The following is a 15,221-nucleotide window of genomic DNA, read 5'->3' on the forward strand; positions in this document are numbered from 1 at the left end:
AAAAAAAGCAAAATTAAAACCCCCCACAGTGTATAATCGCACTCCTGGTATGTTAGTCATGCATGCCTAGCTTCTGCTGGATCCTTAGTGAAAGATGCAGGGATATCATTTAGGTTCCATTCTCACGGAGTAATGCGCCGCTCATTTAGACACATAAACATGTGTTAGAGCGAGGCGCTTCAAAACAGATCCCATTGACTTCAATGGGTGCCGGCTTACGCGTGCTACCCATTGAAATCAATGGGTTATATAGCCTCCCATTGATTTCAATGTGTAGGGCGCGTAAGCCGGCACCCATTGAAATCAATGGGATCTGTTTTGAAGCGCCTCGCTCAGACACGTGTTTACGTGTCTAAATGAGAGTCACGTTACTCCGTGGGAATGGAGCCTTAGACTGGGCATAAGCATTTCAGAAAGAAAGCCCAGCATATGCTGCAGCATTTATTACTGTAAAAGATAGACGTACTGATAAAGACTGATGCTGGAAGTTGCTTTCCCCCTCACTGCTTACAGAGTCCCTCTTTCGCCACTGTCCTGCTGTCCCGTAATATAATCATGTTTTCGGTACAGGACAGTAGAGCCGTGGACTAGCACAGACTCCTAGCATATAGATGAATATGATGTTGCAAGTCCCAGTCCCATCTTGGGGTTTAGTCTGGAAAATACTGCTGGCATTCAGTCTGGGTCTCCCAGAGCAAATCTGTTCATGTGGAGCCTATCCGACGGAGGAAAATAAGTGGTGAGGTGCTTATTTAATTGCTTTTCTCCTCACAGCTTGGGGGTCTGTGATTACCTATCTTTTGAGGTTATAAATGCTGCTGTCCATGCTGAGCTTCTTCTCTGAGAAGCAGAAAGAAAGTCGATGCCCTGCCTAAATTATATCCCTGCTTCTTTCACTGGGGATACATCAGAAGCTGTACTGTATTGTACTGGGCATGTGTGTAAAGGCCTCATTACAATGGCAAGCACATACCTATACATTTTGAACAGAGAGCTATTACAAGCAGGAAATTGCAACACTTCTGCATAGAGACAGGTTTTTATTTTAATAACAATACTTTACAAAGTTACTGTAAATGCATATTCACTTTAACTATTGTCATTTGTTCTGATGGTAAAGCCACTTTTTTCATATTTTTCTGTTATAGTCCAATAATCCAGGATATTTGATATTCTATTATTTTTTTTAGATCGTACTTTACTGTATGTTTAATTCTGGTAGCGATGAGAACTGTACTGTTTTTCTTCCCATTCAACGGACTGCTTCATGATGACATGCTCCCTATGCTGAAGCCTATGAAGTGATCAGCTGATCACCTTGGGCCAGGATTCTCCAGCAATCAGCTTTTATTGCAGGGGTGACGCTCCATGTTGGTAATGCATACGAATAAATGCCCATGTAATACATAGATAGGTTGCATCAGTAAAAGCATACGCAGCCGTTGGAGTTGAGGATGACCCTCTGTGGTATAAACATGGGGAATATGGAGAGGCATTCTCTTTAATATTGAATCTTGATGACTTGGGGGGGAACCAGACACCACCACCGATCATCTCATTGAAGGGTCCAAGGCTCTCTGGCATATCTGTACATTGTAATGCGTATAGATGGAGCAACTACAAGCCACTGATCAGTGGGGGTGCTGGGATTTCTGCAGTCAGCTGGTCGGTTGCTTTTTTTTTTAAGGTCAGAACATTCATAAGTGGAAGGAAGATGTTCAGCGTGTTTCTAATGGTGCATTATGCTTTTTTTGCCACTTCTAGAGAAATAAGCAAAATTTATACTTTAAGGAAACTTACTGTAGATAAGAGAATAGTTTTGTGATTTTTTTTTTCTTTTTTTCTTCAAATAGATAATAAATCAACAGAGACAAAATAAGTGGATTTTGGAGTGGAGCCAAGTCCAGCTGCTGTTTAGTGAAATGTAAGTTCGCTTTGGTTTCTGGTTATGTTTGTAGAAATTATCGTAATGGATTGTTTAGCTGCATATTCATTTTTTTTTTTTTTTTTTTTTTTTTTTAAAATATACATTTAGTAGTATGCTTTCCCTGCCCTTCTATAGTTCTTACTGTTCATTTTAGACATTACTTCACACTTGGTGGTACAATACACAAGACACCCGTATTATACCCAGTAAGTATAATGTATGTGTCCTAGCTTTAGTCACTGGACCTGCATATGATACTTTTCTGGTCTTCTATGGTTGTCTCCACGGCCATTCATTTCCATGCCCCATTTAGTGGCCTCCACATGTTTTAGGGGACAGTGGTTGGGAGATGGGTGCTTTTCTCAGCCACTGTCATAGTGAATGGGCATGGAGGCAGGGGTCCAGCTAGCTAGTGACAATAGTCCTGGTTCAGTTCCTGGACTGGACAATGGGTTGGAAATCTTTGGCACTCTAGTTGTGTGAAACTATCATTCCCAACCTGATTTATTTTATGGGAGTTCCAGGAGCAAAATTCAAAGTGTGCATACTGGGAATTGTAGTGTCACAACAGTTGAAGGTTGTTGACCCCTGGGATGTTTTAGTCATTTTGTTGGTTTTAATTACTAAACGAAAAATATGAACAACCAGTTGTAGGAGGAACATTACCCCTGAATTTTCCCCACCACACACAAACATCTCTGTCTATAGTAGGAGGCCAAGATCACAAACACTATTGTGAGTTTTTCTGTTTGCTTTTTGGGTATTACTAGGTTGGTATTTTTTGCACATTTGCCTAGGTATTCATGGATACAGCTCATATGTGCCTTTATCTTCGTGTGTCTATGCAGTTTTGCCTTTAGAGCTCAAGGAAAAGTGAATAGCAAAAGCATTGGAATCCTTGTGTATAAGCATTGATAACAAATATGTTTGTCACTCTCTGGTGTATGATGAACATGTGGAAAAGTTGGTGGTTACCCAAGTACAGCTAATGTGCCCAGCTATGTAGAGATAGTATTCTGGCCGCTCAGTCTACTCCACCCCGGCCTACTCTCTACAGCAGAAGTTGGGAGGCAGCCAGTTCACTATTTAATGAAAACAATGCGGCTGCAGATCATTAGGAAAGGTCACAGCCCCTTCTAGTGAGTAAGTGCTGTATAGTTTATCTCCACAAGACTTTTGTAAGACACACAAATACGTTGCTGCAATCTATTCCATATTTATTACTTTTACGTGAACATCAGGCGGTTTTTGCATTTGTTTGACTGTGAAGCTGTGATAGTCCAGGGCTGTGGAGTTGGGGCCAATATTGAGTTGAACCGGATCAGAAATTTTTTTAAATGATTTAAATTATTAATTATTTTTAATTATACAGTTACCAATATAGTTTTTTTTACTGATGTACTTCGTATGAATTCTGCTTTTTATTGAATAGAGGAGCGTTGCTGCTTCTGACTCACCATGGCTGTCAGACATTTATGAAGGAGTCTGAGCAGGGATAGAATTCAGGTCGTGGGAGTTGTATTTGGAGATTTGGCCTACCAGCTCCACAATGTTGTGGGATATAGTATTACTTAAGGGTTTGACAGGTCAACAGATTAACATTATATATACCGTATATATATATAAAAGCCTACGAATAAATTTAAAAAATAAAACAATTCATATGCTCATTGCCGTTCCCCCTCCAATCCTATACTGATGCTTCCTAGAGACCTTGCTGCTCTCTACTTCCTGGTCCCATTTGACACCCAGTAAATGACCAATCAAGTAAGACTCGGTTCACATCTGTGCATGAGTTTTAGTTTGGGTTGTCCGCTTGGGGACTTCCCGAAAGGAAACCTAATCCACAAAAAATGGTTACCTAAGGAAGCCCGCGGACCCCATAGACTATAATGGGGTCCGTGTGGTTTCCATTCAGTTTCCAAATTAAAAATGCAGAGAGAAAGGTGCTGCTTGCAGGACTTTTGTTCTTCGCATTTTTCATGCAGAGAGGGGAACGGAATGGCCCAAATGCAGATGAGAACTGGGCCTAATGGGTGAAGTATCTGAGAGATGTCAGATTGGCATTAATAAGCTGCGTAGACATGTAGTAGAGTTGACCTAAATTTCTGCAGATATAAATGCAGGGATAAAATAAAGATGAAAATTACAAATAAAAGTTATTTGAAAAAAACCCATGAAGCAACGTCACTGGTGATGTCAGACGACGGAGGCACAGAGAGAGGTAGAAACTGGCTTACCGTATTTTGCGGACTATAAGGCGCACCGGACTATAAGGCGCATTACCCATGAGCGCCTTATAGTCCTGCCTAGGTCCATATATAATGCGCACCTGACTATAAGGCGCACCGAACTATAAGGCGCAGCGCTGTCCGGTGCGCCTTATATGTGATTGAAAGTGGCGGCCGGCAGACTTTGCCGGCGGCCGCTTAACCCCCCGCGTACCAGCCGCTTCTATTCATTTCAATGGCACGCTTCCATTGAAATGAATGGAAGTGCTCGGCACGCGAGGAGTTAAAGGGATTCTACCATTAAAAGAACTTCTTCCTTCTTGATCACGTCGGAATAGCCTTAAAAGGCTATTCGTCTCCTACCTTTTTACCATAGCCAGCGATGCCTTCTTCCGCAGCTCCGTCTCTGTCTTCTTTGGGCCTCATGGATGACGCATGCGCAGTCGGCTCTAACAGGCTCTCGCAGCCAGAGCCGACTGCGCATGCGTCATCCATGAGGCCCAAAGAAGACAACACAGACGGGGACACGGAAGGCACGAACACAGCTCAGGGAGAAGGCGGCGCTGGCTATGGAAAAGGTAAGAGACGAATAGCCTTTTTAAGGCTATTCCGACGTGGTCAGGGGGAAGAGGTTCTTTTAATGGTAGAATCTAGAGTTGAGAGAGTACTGTTCGGATCGGCTGATCCGAACAGTACTCGCTCATCTCTAGTAGAATCCCTTTAAGCAGTGGCCGCCGGCAAAGTCTGCATGCCGCTTCCATACATTACAATGAGAGCGCGCTATTCAAATAGTTAGAGATGAACGAATACTATTTGAATAGCGCGCTCCCATTGCAATGTATGGAAGCGGCATGGAGACTTTGCCGGTGGCTGCCGCTTAACTCCTCACGTGCCGCCGCTTCAAGCCTTATATAAGGCGCACCGGACTATAAGGCGCACTTTCGATTTCTGAGGAAATCGAAGTATTTTATGTGCGCCTTATAGTCCGGAAAATACGGTATGTTTATATCCTCAGTAGCAATACTAGTTAAATCTAGAGATGAGCAAATACTATTTGAACTCCAGTTTCGAATAGCACGCACCCATAAGAAAAAATGGACGTAGCTAGCACACGGGGTTAAGCGGCCGGCCGCCGGCAAAGTCTGCGTGCCGGTCGCTTCCATTCATTCCTATGAGTGCGTGCTATTCGAAACGGCCATTTTGAATAGTACTCGCTCATCTCTAGTAAATCATAAAAATATGAGATGTTTTATAAAACCATTTTGATCTTTTCTAAATCGTTTTATTGGCTAGACAACTCTGGCTTGTTAGTACAACATGTCTTGTTTTATGAAAAAATGATGACGTGTTAAAACTCAGCTTTTTCTGTTCGGTATGCTGTGTCTTGCTTTTGCAAAGCTGTCCATACACTTTAGGCGACAGCTATTTTATCTGGCTCTTCCAAATTTTGAAATAGCAATATGTTTTCTTTCAGAATAAGATTTTTTTTCTAGGCCTAGGATATTTAATATGTATCCTAGGATAGGTAATCAATATGAGATTGGTGGGTGACTGACGCCACACACAAGGCACCCCTGCCGATCAGCTGGTTCAAGGACCTATAGTGCCACTTCTAGCACCCAGAGGCTGAAAGATTAGATGATCTGTGTGAAGTCCTTTGCATGGGGGAACCCCTTAATAGTGGGATAAATCTGAGGCATGTGCAGTTTATGCATAGAATGTTATGTTGTATGGTAATGGAATACGGAAGATACATTTCAAGCAGATGAACACCCACTTGAATGAAAAAGGGGTGCACACTTTTTTTTTTTTTTTTTTTTAATGTAGATTGTGAGCCCCACATAGAGTTCATAATGTACATTTTTTTTTTTTTTCCGTCAGTATGTCTTTTTTTGGAATATGGGATGGAAATCCATGCAAACACGGGGAGAACATACAAACTCCTTGCAGATGGTTTTTTGCCCTTGGCGGGATTTGAACACTAGGACTCCAGCACTGCAGTGCTAACCACTGAGCCACCGTGTGGCCCCGGGGGTGCACACTTTTGTATTTTTTCAAAACCCCAAAATGAGTTATGTGTCTTGACTATGAATAGAAACCCCTTACACTACACTGCCTGATGACCGACTAATATCTAAATCGTGTGGAAAGAGCGCAGAACCTGACATTTTCTTTTGGCGTTTGGAAAAATTTGAACTCCATTACCAATTCTGCCCCACATTATTGGAGCCTCCAAACTACTGTTTACCATTACACGCTGCCCTCCTAGAGGTTAAATGCCTATACAAATGTTGTGATATGCACAACTGACCCAGGTAAACACCCACATACTAAGGGTTAAGAGGGTTATTTGCCTCTAATTTTCACATTTGGTTCTGCACAAGGTGCACCTCTCTGTTTTTTTTTTTCTCCCCCTTTCCCTCGTCCCAGTTCACATCTACGTTTGGTATTCCGTTTGGGCAGTCTGCTTGAGGGACCTCCCTGAATGGAATACCAAATGCATTAAAAAGCTGTTAGCAAAGAAACCACCCTGACCCCATGGTCTATAATGGGGTCTGTGTGGTTTCCGCACAGTGTGTACACTAATCATGCGGAGAGAATAGTGCGGCTTGAAGTACTTTTCTTTCCGCATGATTTGTTCGGAAAACACACGAACCTCATTATAGTCTATGCCAGGGGTCGGCAATTAATTTTCCCATGGGACTGCATAAAAAATTTAAAGTATTCTAGAGGGCCATGCGTGCCGTGGCAAATTTAGCTCCACCCACTTCTATGTTGGCTTTTGCCCATTCTCTATCATCTTTTCATGTGCCCCCACAAAGTATAATCCTCCTACAGTCACCTGTACATTATATGCCCCACATTATAATGTTCCCTTCCAACTGCCCCACTGTATTAAGTCCCTCTCCTGGTGCCTCAGTTTAAACTGGTGGAAACTAGAGGAGCACATTAAACTCGGGCAACTGGAAGCAACAATTAAACCGTAGGGGTAGCAGGAGGGTGACATTAAACTGGGGGCAACTAGAGGCAGACAGGTCCCCCTCCAGCTTCCTGCACGGTTTAATGCCCCCTGCAGTTGTCCCCAGTTTCATGTCCCCCCCTCCTCTCCATTTCTCTACCAGTTTCATCCCCTTTCATCTGCCTCATTTCATGTCCCCCCTCCATCTCTGCCCCAGTTTCATATCTCTACCATCTCTGCCCCAGTATAACATTCCCTCTCCATCTCTGCCTCCAGTATAACATTCCCCCTTCATCGCTGCCTCCAGTATAACATTCCCCCTCCATCTCTGCCCCAGTATAACATTCCCCCTCCATCTCTGCCCCAGTATAACATTCTCTCTCCATCTCTGCCCCAGTATAACATTCCCTCTCCATCTCTGCCTCCAGTATAACATTCCCCCTTCATCGCTGCCTCCAGTATAACATTCCCCCTCCATCTCTGCCCCAGTATAACATTCCCCCTCCATCTCTGCCCTTCCAGTATAACATTCCCCCACCATCTCTGCCCCCAGTATAACATCCCCCCTCTATCTCTGCCCCCAGTATAACATCCCCCCTCCATCTCTGCCCCCAGTATAACATTCTCTCTCCATCTCTGCCCCCAGTATAACATTCCCCCTCCATCTCTGCCCCCCAGTATAACATTCCCCCTCCATCTCTGCCCCCCAGTATAACATTCTCTCTCCATCTCTGCCCCCAGTATAACATTCCCCCTCCATCTCTGCCCCCAGTATAACATTCTCTCTCCATCTCTGCCCCCAGTATAACATTCCCCCTCCATCTCTGCCCCCAGTATAACATTCCCTCGCCATCTCTGCCCCCAGTATAACATCCCCCCTCCATCTCTGCCCCCCAGTATAACATCCCCCCTCCATCTCTGCCCCCCAGTATAACATCCCCCCTCCATCTCTACCCCCAGTATAACATTCCCCCTCCATCTCTGCCCCAGTATAACATTCTCTCTCCATCTCTGCCCCCAGTATAACATTCCCCCGCCATCTCTGCCCCCAGTATAACATTCCCTCGCCATCTCTGCCCCCAGTATTACATTCCCCTTACATCTGTGCTCCAGTATAACATTCCCCCTCCACTGCTTTTTAATGTGCTCAGCAAAGGTGGGGAGGGGGTCACCAAGTGGACTCCCCAAACGAAATACCCGACGTGGATGTGAACCAGGCCTAAATCTAGCAATGCATAGAATGTTGCCACAAAATGTTGCATTTTAGCCACATATCACAAGTAGTATCTAAAGACAGATAATACATGTGATGTAGGACTCATAGACCTGTTTTTTGGGGCCAATTATGTTGGGAGTGTTAAGTACATAAAGTGCCTTTTAATAATATCCTAGCACTGTATTCATGTCTGGCCAGGTTGTAGTCATATTATTCTGCAAGTGACCATTCTCACTGCTGTTTTATTCAGGGGATCACCAGAACAGATTTCTAGGAGTCTTGGTTGAAAAATAATTTGACAAATCTCAACAGTTGAAATCCTTTATAGTTTCTATTTTTTGCTGGTTTACAGTATTTAGGTATTAGAAGAAGCAGAGTGTCAAAATGGGACAAAATATTGAAGTTTATTTTTTTTCCATAGGAGGAAACCTTATTATTGAATATGGGATTTTAAGGGATTGATTGTTGAGTTCTTTTTCTATTGATGACCTATTTCAGGATACATAATCAGAAATAGATCAGTGGCATTTGCCATGAGTCCTTCCTGAGCAGGTAATAGAGTCTTAGGGTTTATCAATCCTACAGACAAGTCTTGTGTTGTTCTGGGGTCACTTCTAGGGCAGATCTCAGTTAGCATCTTGGTCTCCTAGGGATTCATTGCTACAGTGGGATCCTGATGGCCATGAGGTTGCTCTTTAGATTGGGCCTTTAGCACCTCAAAGGACAACTGGTACCTTTTGGAAGCTCTGCTTAACCATCTTGGACCTCATAGACACAACCGCGTGTATGAGCTGAACCCGTTAACTAACTTCAAAAATCGGGCCACGAAGCAAACCGGAACAGGACCTGCCCTGAGTTTTGCCCCGTACACGAACCTGTGGTGATACATAGTCATACCTAATATACACTCACCGGCCACTTTATTAGGTACACCATGCTAGTAACGGGTTGGACCCCCTTTTGCCTTCAGAACTGCCTCAATTCTTCGTGGCATAGATACAACAAGGTGCTGGAAGCATTCCTCAGAGATTTTGGTCCATATTGACATGATGGCATCACACAGTTGCCGCAGATTTTTCGGCTGCACATCCATGATGCGAATCTCCCGTTCCACCACATCCCAAAGATGCTCTATTGAATTGAGATCTGGTGACTGTGGAGGCCATTGGAGTACAGTGAACTCATTGTCATGTTCAAGAAACCAGTCTGAGATGATTCCAGCTTTATGACATGGCGCATTATCCTGCTGAAAGTAGCCATCAGATGTTGGGTACATTGTGGTCATAAAGGGATGGACATGGTCAGCAACAATACTCAGGTAGGCTTTGGCGTTGCAACGATGCTCAATTGGTACCAAGGGGCCCAAAGAGTGCCAAGAAAATATTCCCCACACCATGACACCACCACCACCAGCCTGAACCGTTGATACAAGGCAGGATGGATCCATGCTTAAATGTTGTTGACGCCAAATTCTGACCCTACCATCCGAATGTCGCAGCAGAAATCGAGACTCATCAGACCAGGCAACGTTTTTCCAATCTTCAATTGTCCAATTTCGATGAGCTTGTGCAAATTGTAGCCTCAGTTTCCTGTTCTTAGCTGAAAGGAGTGGCACCCGGTGTGGTCTTCTGCTGCTGTAGCCCATCTGCCTCAAAGTTCGACGTACTGTGCGTTCAGAGATGCTCTTCTGGCTACCTTGGTTGTTACGGGTGGCTATTTGAGTCACTGTTGCCTTTCTATCAGCTCGAACCAGTCTGGCCATTCTCCTCTGACCTCTGGCATCAACAACGTATTTCCGCCCACAGAACTGCCGCTCACTGGATGTTTTTTCTTTTTCGGACCACTCTCTGTAAACCCTAGAGATGGTTGTGCGTGAAAATCCCAGTAGATCAGCAGTTTCTGAAATACTCAGACCAGCCCTTCTGGCACCAACAACCATGCCACGTTCAAAGGCACTCAAATCACCTTTCTTCCCCATACTGATGCTCGGTTTGAACTGCAGGAGATTGTCTTGACCATGTCTACATGCCTAAATGCACTGAGTTGCCGCCATGTGATTGGCTGATTAGAAATTAAGTGTTAACGAGCAGTTGGACAGGTGTACCTAATAAAGTGGCCAGTGAGTGTATATTACAGCGCTGCAGAATATGTTGGCGCTATATAAATAAAATTTATTATTATTATTATTATTATTATTATTATTATTATTATTATTATATTCCTATGAATATGCAGTATATCGCTGCAAGCTACTGTTGTCTTCTTTCCCTTTTCTTTCTTACTCAGGTATTTATTTAACCATATTTTTATCTTTTATGATTAAAAGTCTATTGATTTATCTATTTTTATACTGAAATGAACGTTGAATTTTAATTTCAGCCAAAGTATGATTATTTTAGTTAAAATCCTCCATTTCAGTGTGTATGGCTTTTACTTGTTTCAGCAGTACAATGTATGAGTCAGCCATCCTGGAATAGAAGGAGGTGAGGTTACTATTACTGTTCCTTTCAAGACTCTGAAGATTTTGTGTAATAACCAACAAAGGGTGTGTTAGTCTGTCTGCATGAGATAAATCATGGCGTGAAAGATATTATGTCTCATATATATGGATCAATGCAAATAAAATGGCCGGGGCATTGTAAAATACTCCAGGCGATTGTAGTCTCCCACGTCTTAGATACATCTGAAGTCAGTCAGCTCCTGCTTTATCTATGCCCCCAGTTCTGAAGTAGTGACAGAACAAGTTTTTCAAGAGATGAAAGGACAGATAGATTTGTATTAGTAATACCACATGTGGGATGAGTAAGTATAATGGCTGTAGCAGCTCGGCAACGTACCGCTTGTCAATTTATTTTTATATGTTAAACCTAGAGATCATGGCGCTGGCTCCCTACCTATTATATTGTGCTTTGCATGTGTCTGTTCACTGGTTATAGAGATTTTCCCTTGAAAGTCATTCATGGCATATCCACAGGATCTGTGACAGACGTTCGCTGACCGTGACCTCACTGTCTTTGATGGTTGAGTTTATGAATACAGCTACGCCGATCCCATAACACTCATAGAAGTGAATGGGAGTTACAGAAACCTCCAAGCAGTGACCCGTACCGGTCAGACATTTATGGCATATTCTTTGTCTTTCACAAGGCGATCTGTTTTCTTTAGGGTACGATTGCAGGTGGGAAACCCACAAACGTAGAACTTTTCACTCTGCGGATTCAGCGGCGGAGTGCTCAAACAGCATTGTGAAACCAGCGATAGCTTTTTGGTTCCCCGTGAATTGGACAGTGCTGTATGGATGTGTTTTCTTAATATTATACTGTATGTTCTTCTTGATGCTATAAGTCCAATGTGATTTATTATATGCTCTAATGTTAAAGTGGTCATGTGTTCAACTAGAGCTAAAGGGCAAAAAACAATTTCCCCAAGGGATCAATAAAGTTCTGTTTTATTTCATTGGGGGTTGAAAGGGGGGGGGGTTCGGTCGGTTTCAGAAGATAGTTGACAGGTCCACCATAATTGGCAAGTACAGTCACCTTTTTATATATGGCTGCCTGCTAGTCCCTACAATTTATGTCAAATATGGCTGTTATGATTGTGTGTTATATAACATTATGAAAGTGTATGTCTTACGATGTATTCAGAATTGATCATTTGTAATATAGAGTGCATTAGCCTATTGCTTAAAAAAAAAAAAAAAAAGTAAAAATAAAAAAAATAAAACAGTTCTCCCATATGTAAAACCCTTCCAGTCCCTGCAGATTGTGACACTGGTGTTTATTTTCTTTCAGACATTCGGGCATGTGTTGACCAAAAGAAATTTCTCTGTCAAGACCAGACCCACTAAGTGCCTTGGTGAAGATGGGGTTTGGCATGGATCTTAAGTTTTCACATGATGCTTTGCTAAAGCTTCAAGATTGGGAGCTGCGTCTCCTGGAAACTGTGAAAAAATTCATGGCTTTGAGAATTAAAAGTGACAAAGATTATGCCTCTACTCTGCAAAATCTTTGCAACCAAGTTGATAAGGAAAGTGCTCCTCAGCTTGACTACATCAGCAGTGTTTCCAAGGTAAGGCTAAGGCTGGTTTCACGTGACTAGAATATCTTTTTTCATGGTGATCTAGTTGATTTAGGAATCCCTGAACTGCTCCCTTCTCCACTCCACTCGCATTTGCAGATAGTGGTGAGTGAGGTGCAGAACAGGATGTGATGCTTCTTTGGTGCAAGAAAAGGCATTGTGCCAAAGATGAGCCACACTATGACGCATTGTTGAATTCCCCCAGTATCACTATGTTCTTTTTGTTTGCTAGTTGCACTGTATGCTGGCCCCAGAAGAGGGTCCACTTGATACCCATCTCTTAAAGGGGCTCTATCAGCAAAATCATACTGATAGAGCCCTACATATGCGTGAATAGCCTTTAAAAAGGCTATTCAGGCACCACTAAAGTTATATTAAACTACTCCCCAGTTTTAAAATAATACCCTAAAAAAGAATGTGATCAACTTACCCATCGTGCACGGTGGGCGGGCATTCAGGGTGCGCCGTCTTCCTCATCCACGCCTCTTCTTCCTCCGATGTCCTCGGGTCCCGTCCTCCTCCGGCACTCGCGAACTGACATTGCTTATAAAAAAAAAATGGCCTGGGCGCATGCGAAGTAGTCGTAGTAGAAGCAGCATGCTACTGTGCATGTGCCCAGGCCATTTTTTTTTTTTTTTTTTTTAGCAATGTCAGTTCGCGAGCGCCGGAGGAAGACGGGACCCAAGGACATCGCAGGAAGAGGAGGCGTGGATGAAGAAGACGGTGGACCCTGAATGCCTGCCCACCGTGCACGATGGGTAAGTTGATCACATTCTTTTTTAGGATATTATTTCAAAACTGGGGGGTAGTTTAATATAACTTTAGTGGTGCCTGAATAGCCTTTTTAAGGGCTATTCACGCATATGTGGGGGCTCTATCAGCATGATTTTGCTGATAGAGCCCCTTTTAAGTAGTATATATTTAAACCTAATATGGCATATGGGCAGGGGTATTCATGAAACAACCCCTTTTATCTGTGCATGTATTTTTTATTTTTTTTTTTTTAGCTGAGTGGTTTTGTTAAAATCTTACGTATACCTAAAAGGCACTCCGCTTTGTTATATATAATGTTTTGTTGTATATAATTTTACCTGCAGGAAACCCTTTAAATTAATCTATTCTGTTTGTTCCTTCTTAACCTTTAGTCATGGCTGCACATGGTTCATCAGACAGAACAGCTCAGTAAGATCATGAAGAGTCATGCAGAAGAGCTCAATGCAGGACCCCTCCACCGCCTCAACGTCATGATCAAGGACAAGCAGCAAGTGAAAAAGAGTTATAACAGCATTCACCAGCAGATTGAGGCAGAGTTGTACAAGGTATGCTCTTGGAGCGTAACTGTGCTCATTTTGCAGCTTTATGGATTCCCCTCCACCCCTTTTAACAAACATTACGTCGATGGGGAATTTGTTGGAACTGGGTTCTGTCATAGATTCTTTTCTCTACTGTCTTTTTGGTACGGTTAGATTTCAGCTGTCCAATCCTTTTGTTCTGGAGGAGATAAGCTGTCCTGTGCTCATCCCATTCTGTACACGTGAATTGCTAGGCCAAGCAGGGAGTGGGTGTGTATGACGGAGTTGGGTGAGATAGTTATCTGTACAGTGGATTAAGCTTTAGCCTAATATGGACTTGGGAAAAGAACATTTATTCCGCTCATTTTCATGTACCATAGACATTTCATGTAATGCAGTATTTATTTTCTGCAGGTGCCATAGTTTTTCCATTTTGCTGCACCACACTGTATGTAGTACCTTTTAGAGTGTGTCAGCTGTTGAATTGTTGTTACAGCAGACATGTTGCTATGTGCATTACTACCTGCGTTCCTGCGCTTGTTCACTTCATGCCCATCTTGCTTCGAATCTTTACTTTTATTATTATGTAGATGAGATGCTCAGAGCACTAAAGATCGGGATTCCTTGCCCAAGCACAACCTTTTACTGTGTCTACCCATTCTTCTTGTGCTAGACAAGAATCTCAATTATATCTGCATTACATGAGGGCAGCCTAATTTCTGGTGAAGTGCCCACTAGGCCTTTGTATTATATGGTCAGTCCAACCCCCCCCCTCCCCCCCCAAAAAAAAAAACAAACTAAAAAAAGGTTGTTTAACCAGATGAACGTTTTTAAGTATAAAGGGAATATTCACATGGGACAGGTTTGTTGTGGCCACAAATCCGCTCCATTCCTCAATTACAGTAATTTATTGACCTGAAAAGTGACTGATTTGCTCCATTGAATTAATATAAAACTAATGTGTGTGGATCTGTATGCCAGTTTGTGGCAGAATTCCCAGTTTTAGCTGTGGATTCCTGCAAGAAATTACTACAGAGTGTGAGAACATACCCTAAGAGTCTGTAAAGTGCTGTTTTGTTTTAGGCTCCCTTTATATATTTTAGCAGAGTCACCAAACATATTGTACGCTTTTATCTTCTTGCTGCCACTTCCTATCTCTTATCTACTGTGTTACTTCTTTCATTTCTACTTCTGCATTTAGTCTTTGCAAAAACTGACTAGACTCTTCACGGCGACCTCTTTATAGTGGGTCCCTACTCTACTGGGTGCGGTGCTGCATAGTGAACGCCACAACCGCAACACGGCGCCCACAGGGAAAGCGACCCAGTGGTCCGAAAACACCCGTCACCAGACCAAGCCCCCAGGCTCTGGGTCATACCACCCCACAGGCACAACACCACAGGAGCAGCAGACACCATGCAGCACTGCACCATGTGAACAGATCTCAAAAATTCACCTTACAATATTGCCCCAGAGGGACTGAGTGCTAGTAATTTTTGAGATCTGTTCACATGGTGCG

The 15,221-nt window shown here is 43.0% G+C and overlaps 1 protein-coding gene across 1 annotated transcript in view; it reads left to right on the forward strand.

Moving 5' to 3' along the window:
• FER (FER tyrosine kinase) overlaps nucleotides 1-15,221 on the forward strand; it is a 192,562-nt gene that overhangs the window by 26,184 nt on the left and 151,157 nt on the right. Inside the window, exons 3-4 of the mRNA XM_075272244.1 lie at nucleotides 12,125-12,401; nucleotides 13,556-13,729. Coding sequence (XP_075128345.1) covers nucleotides 12,195-12,401; nucleotides 13,556-13,729 — 381 coding nt within the window. The 5' untranslated portion in view covers nucleotides 12,125-12,194. The remainder of the gene's footprint in view (nucleotides 1-12,124; nucleotides 12,402-13,555; nucleotides 13,730-15,221) is intronic.

This window comes from Leptodactylus fuscus, chromosome 1, assembly GCF_031893055.1.
Source record: "Leptodactylus fuscus isolate aLepFus1 chromosome 1, aLepFus1.hap2, whole genome shotgun sequence".
In the NCBI taxonomy this organism is placed as follows: Eukaryota; Metazoa; Chordata; class Amphibia; order Anura; family Leptodactylidae; genus Leptodactylus; species Leptodactylus fuscus.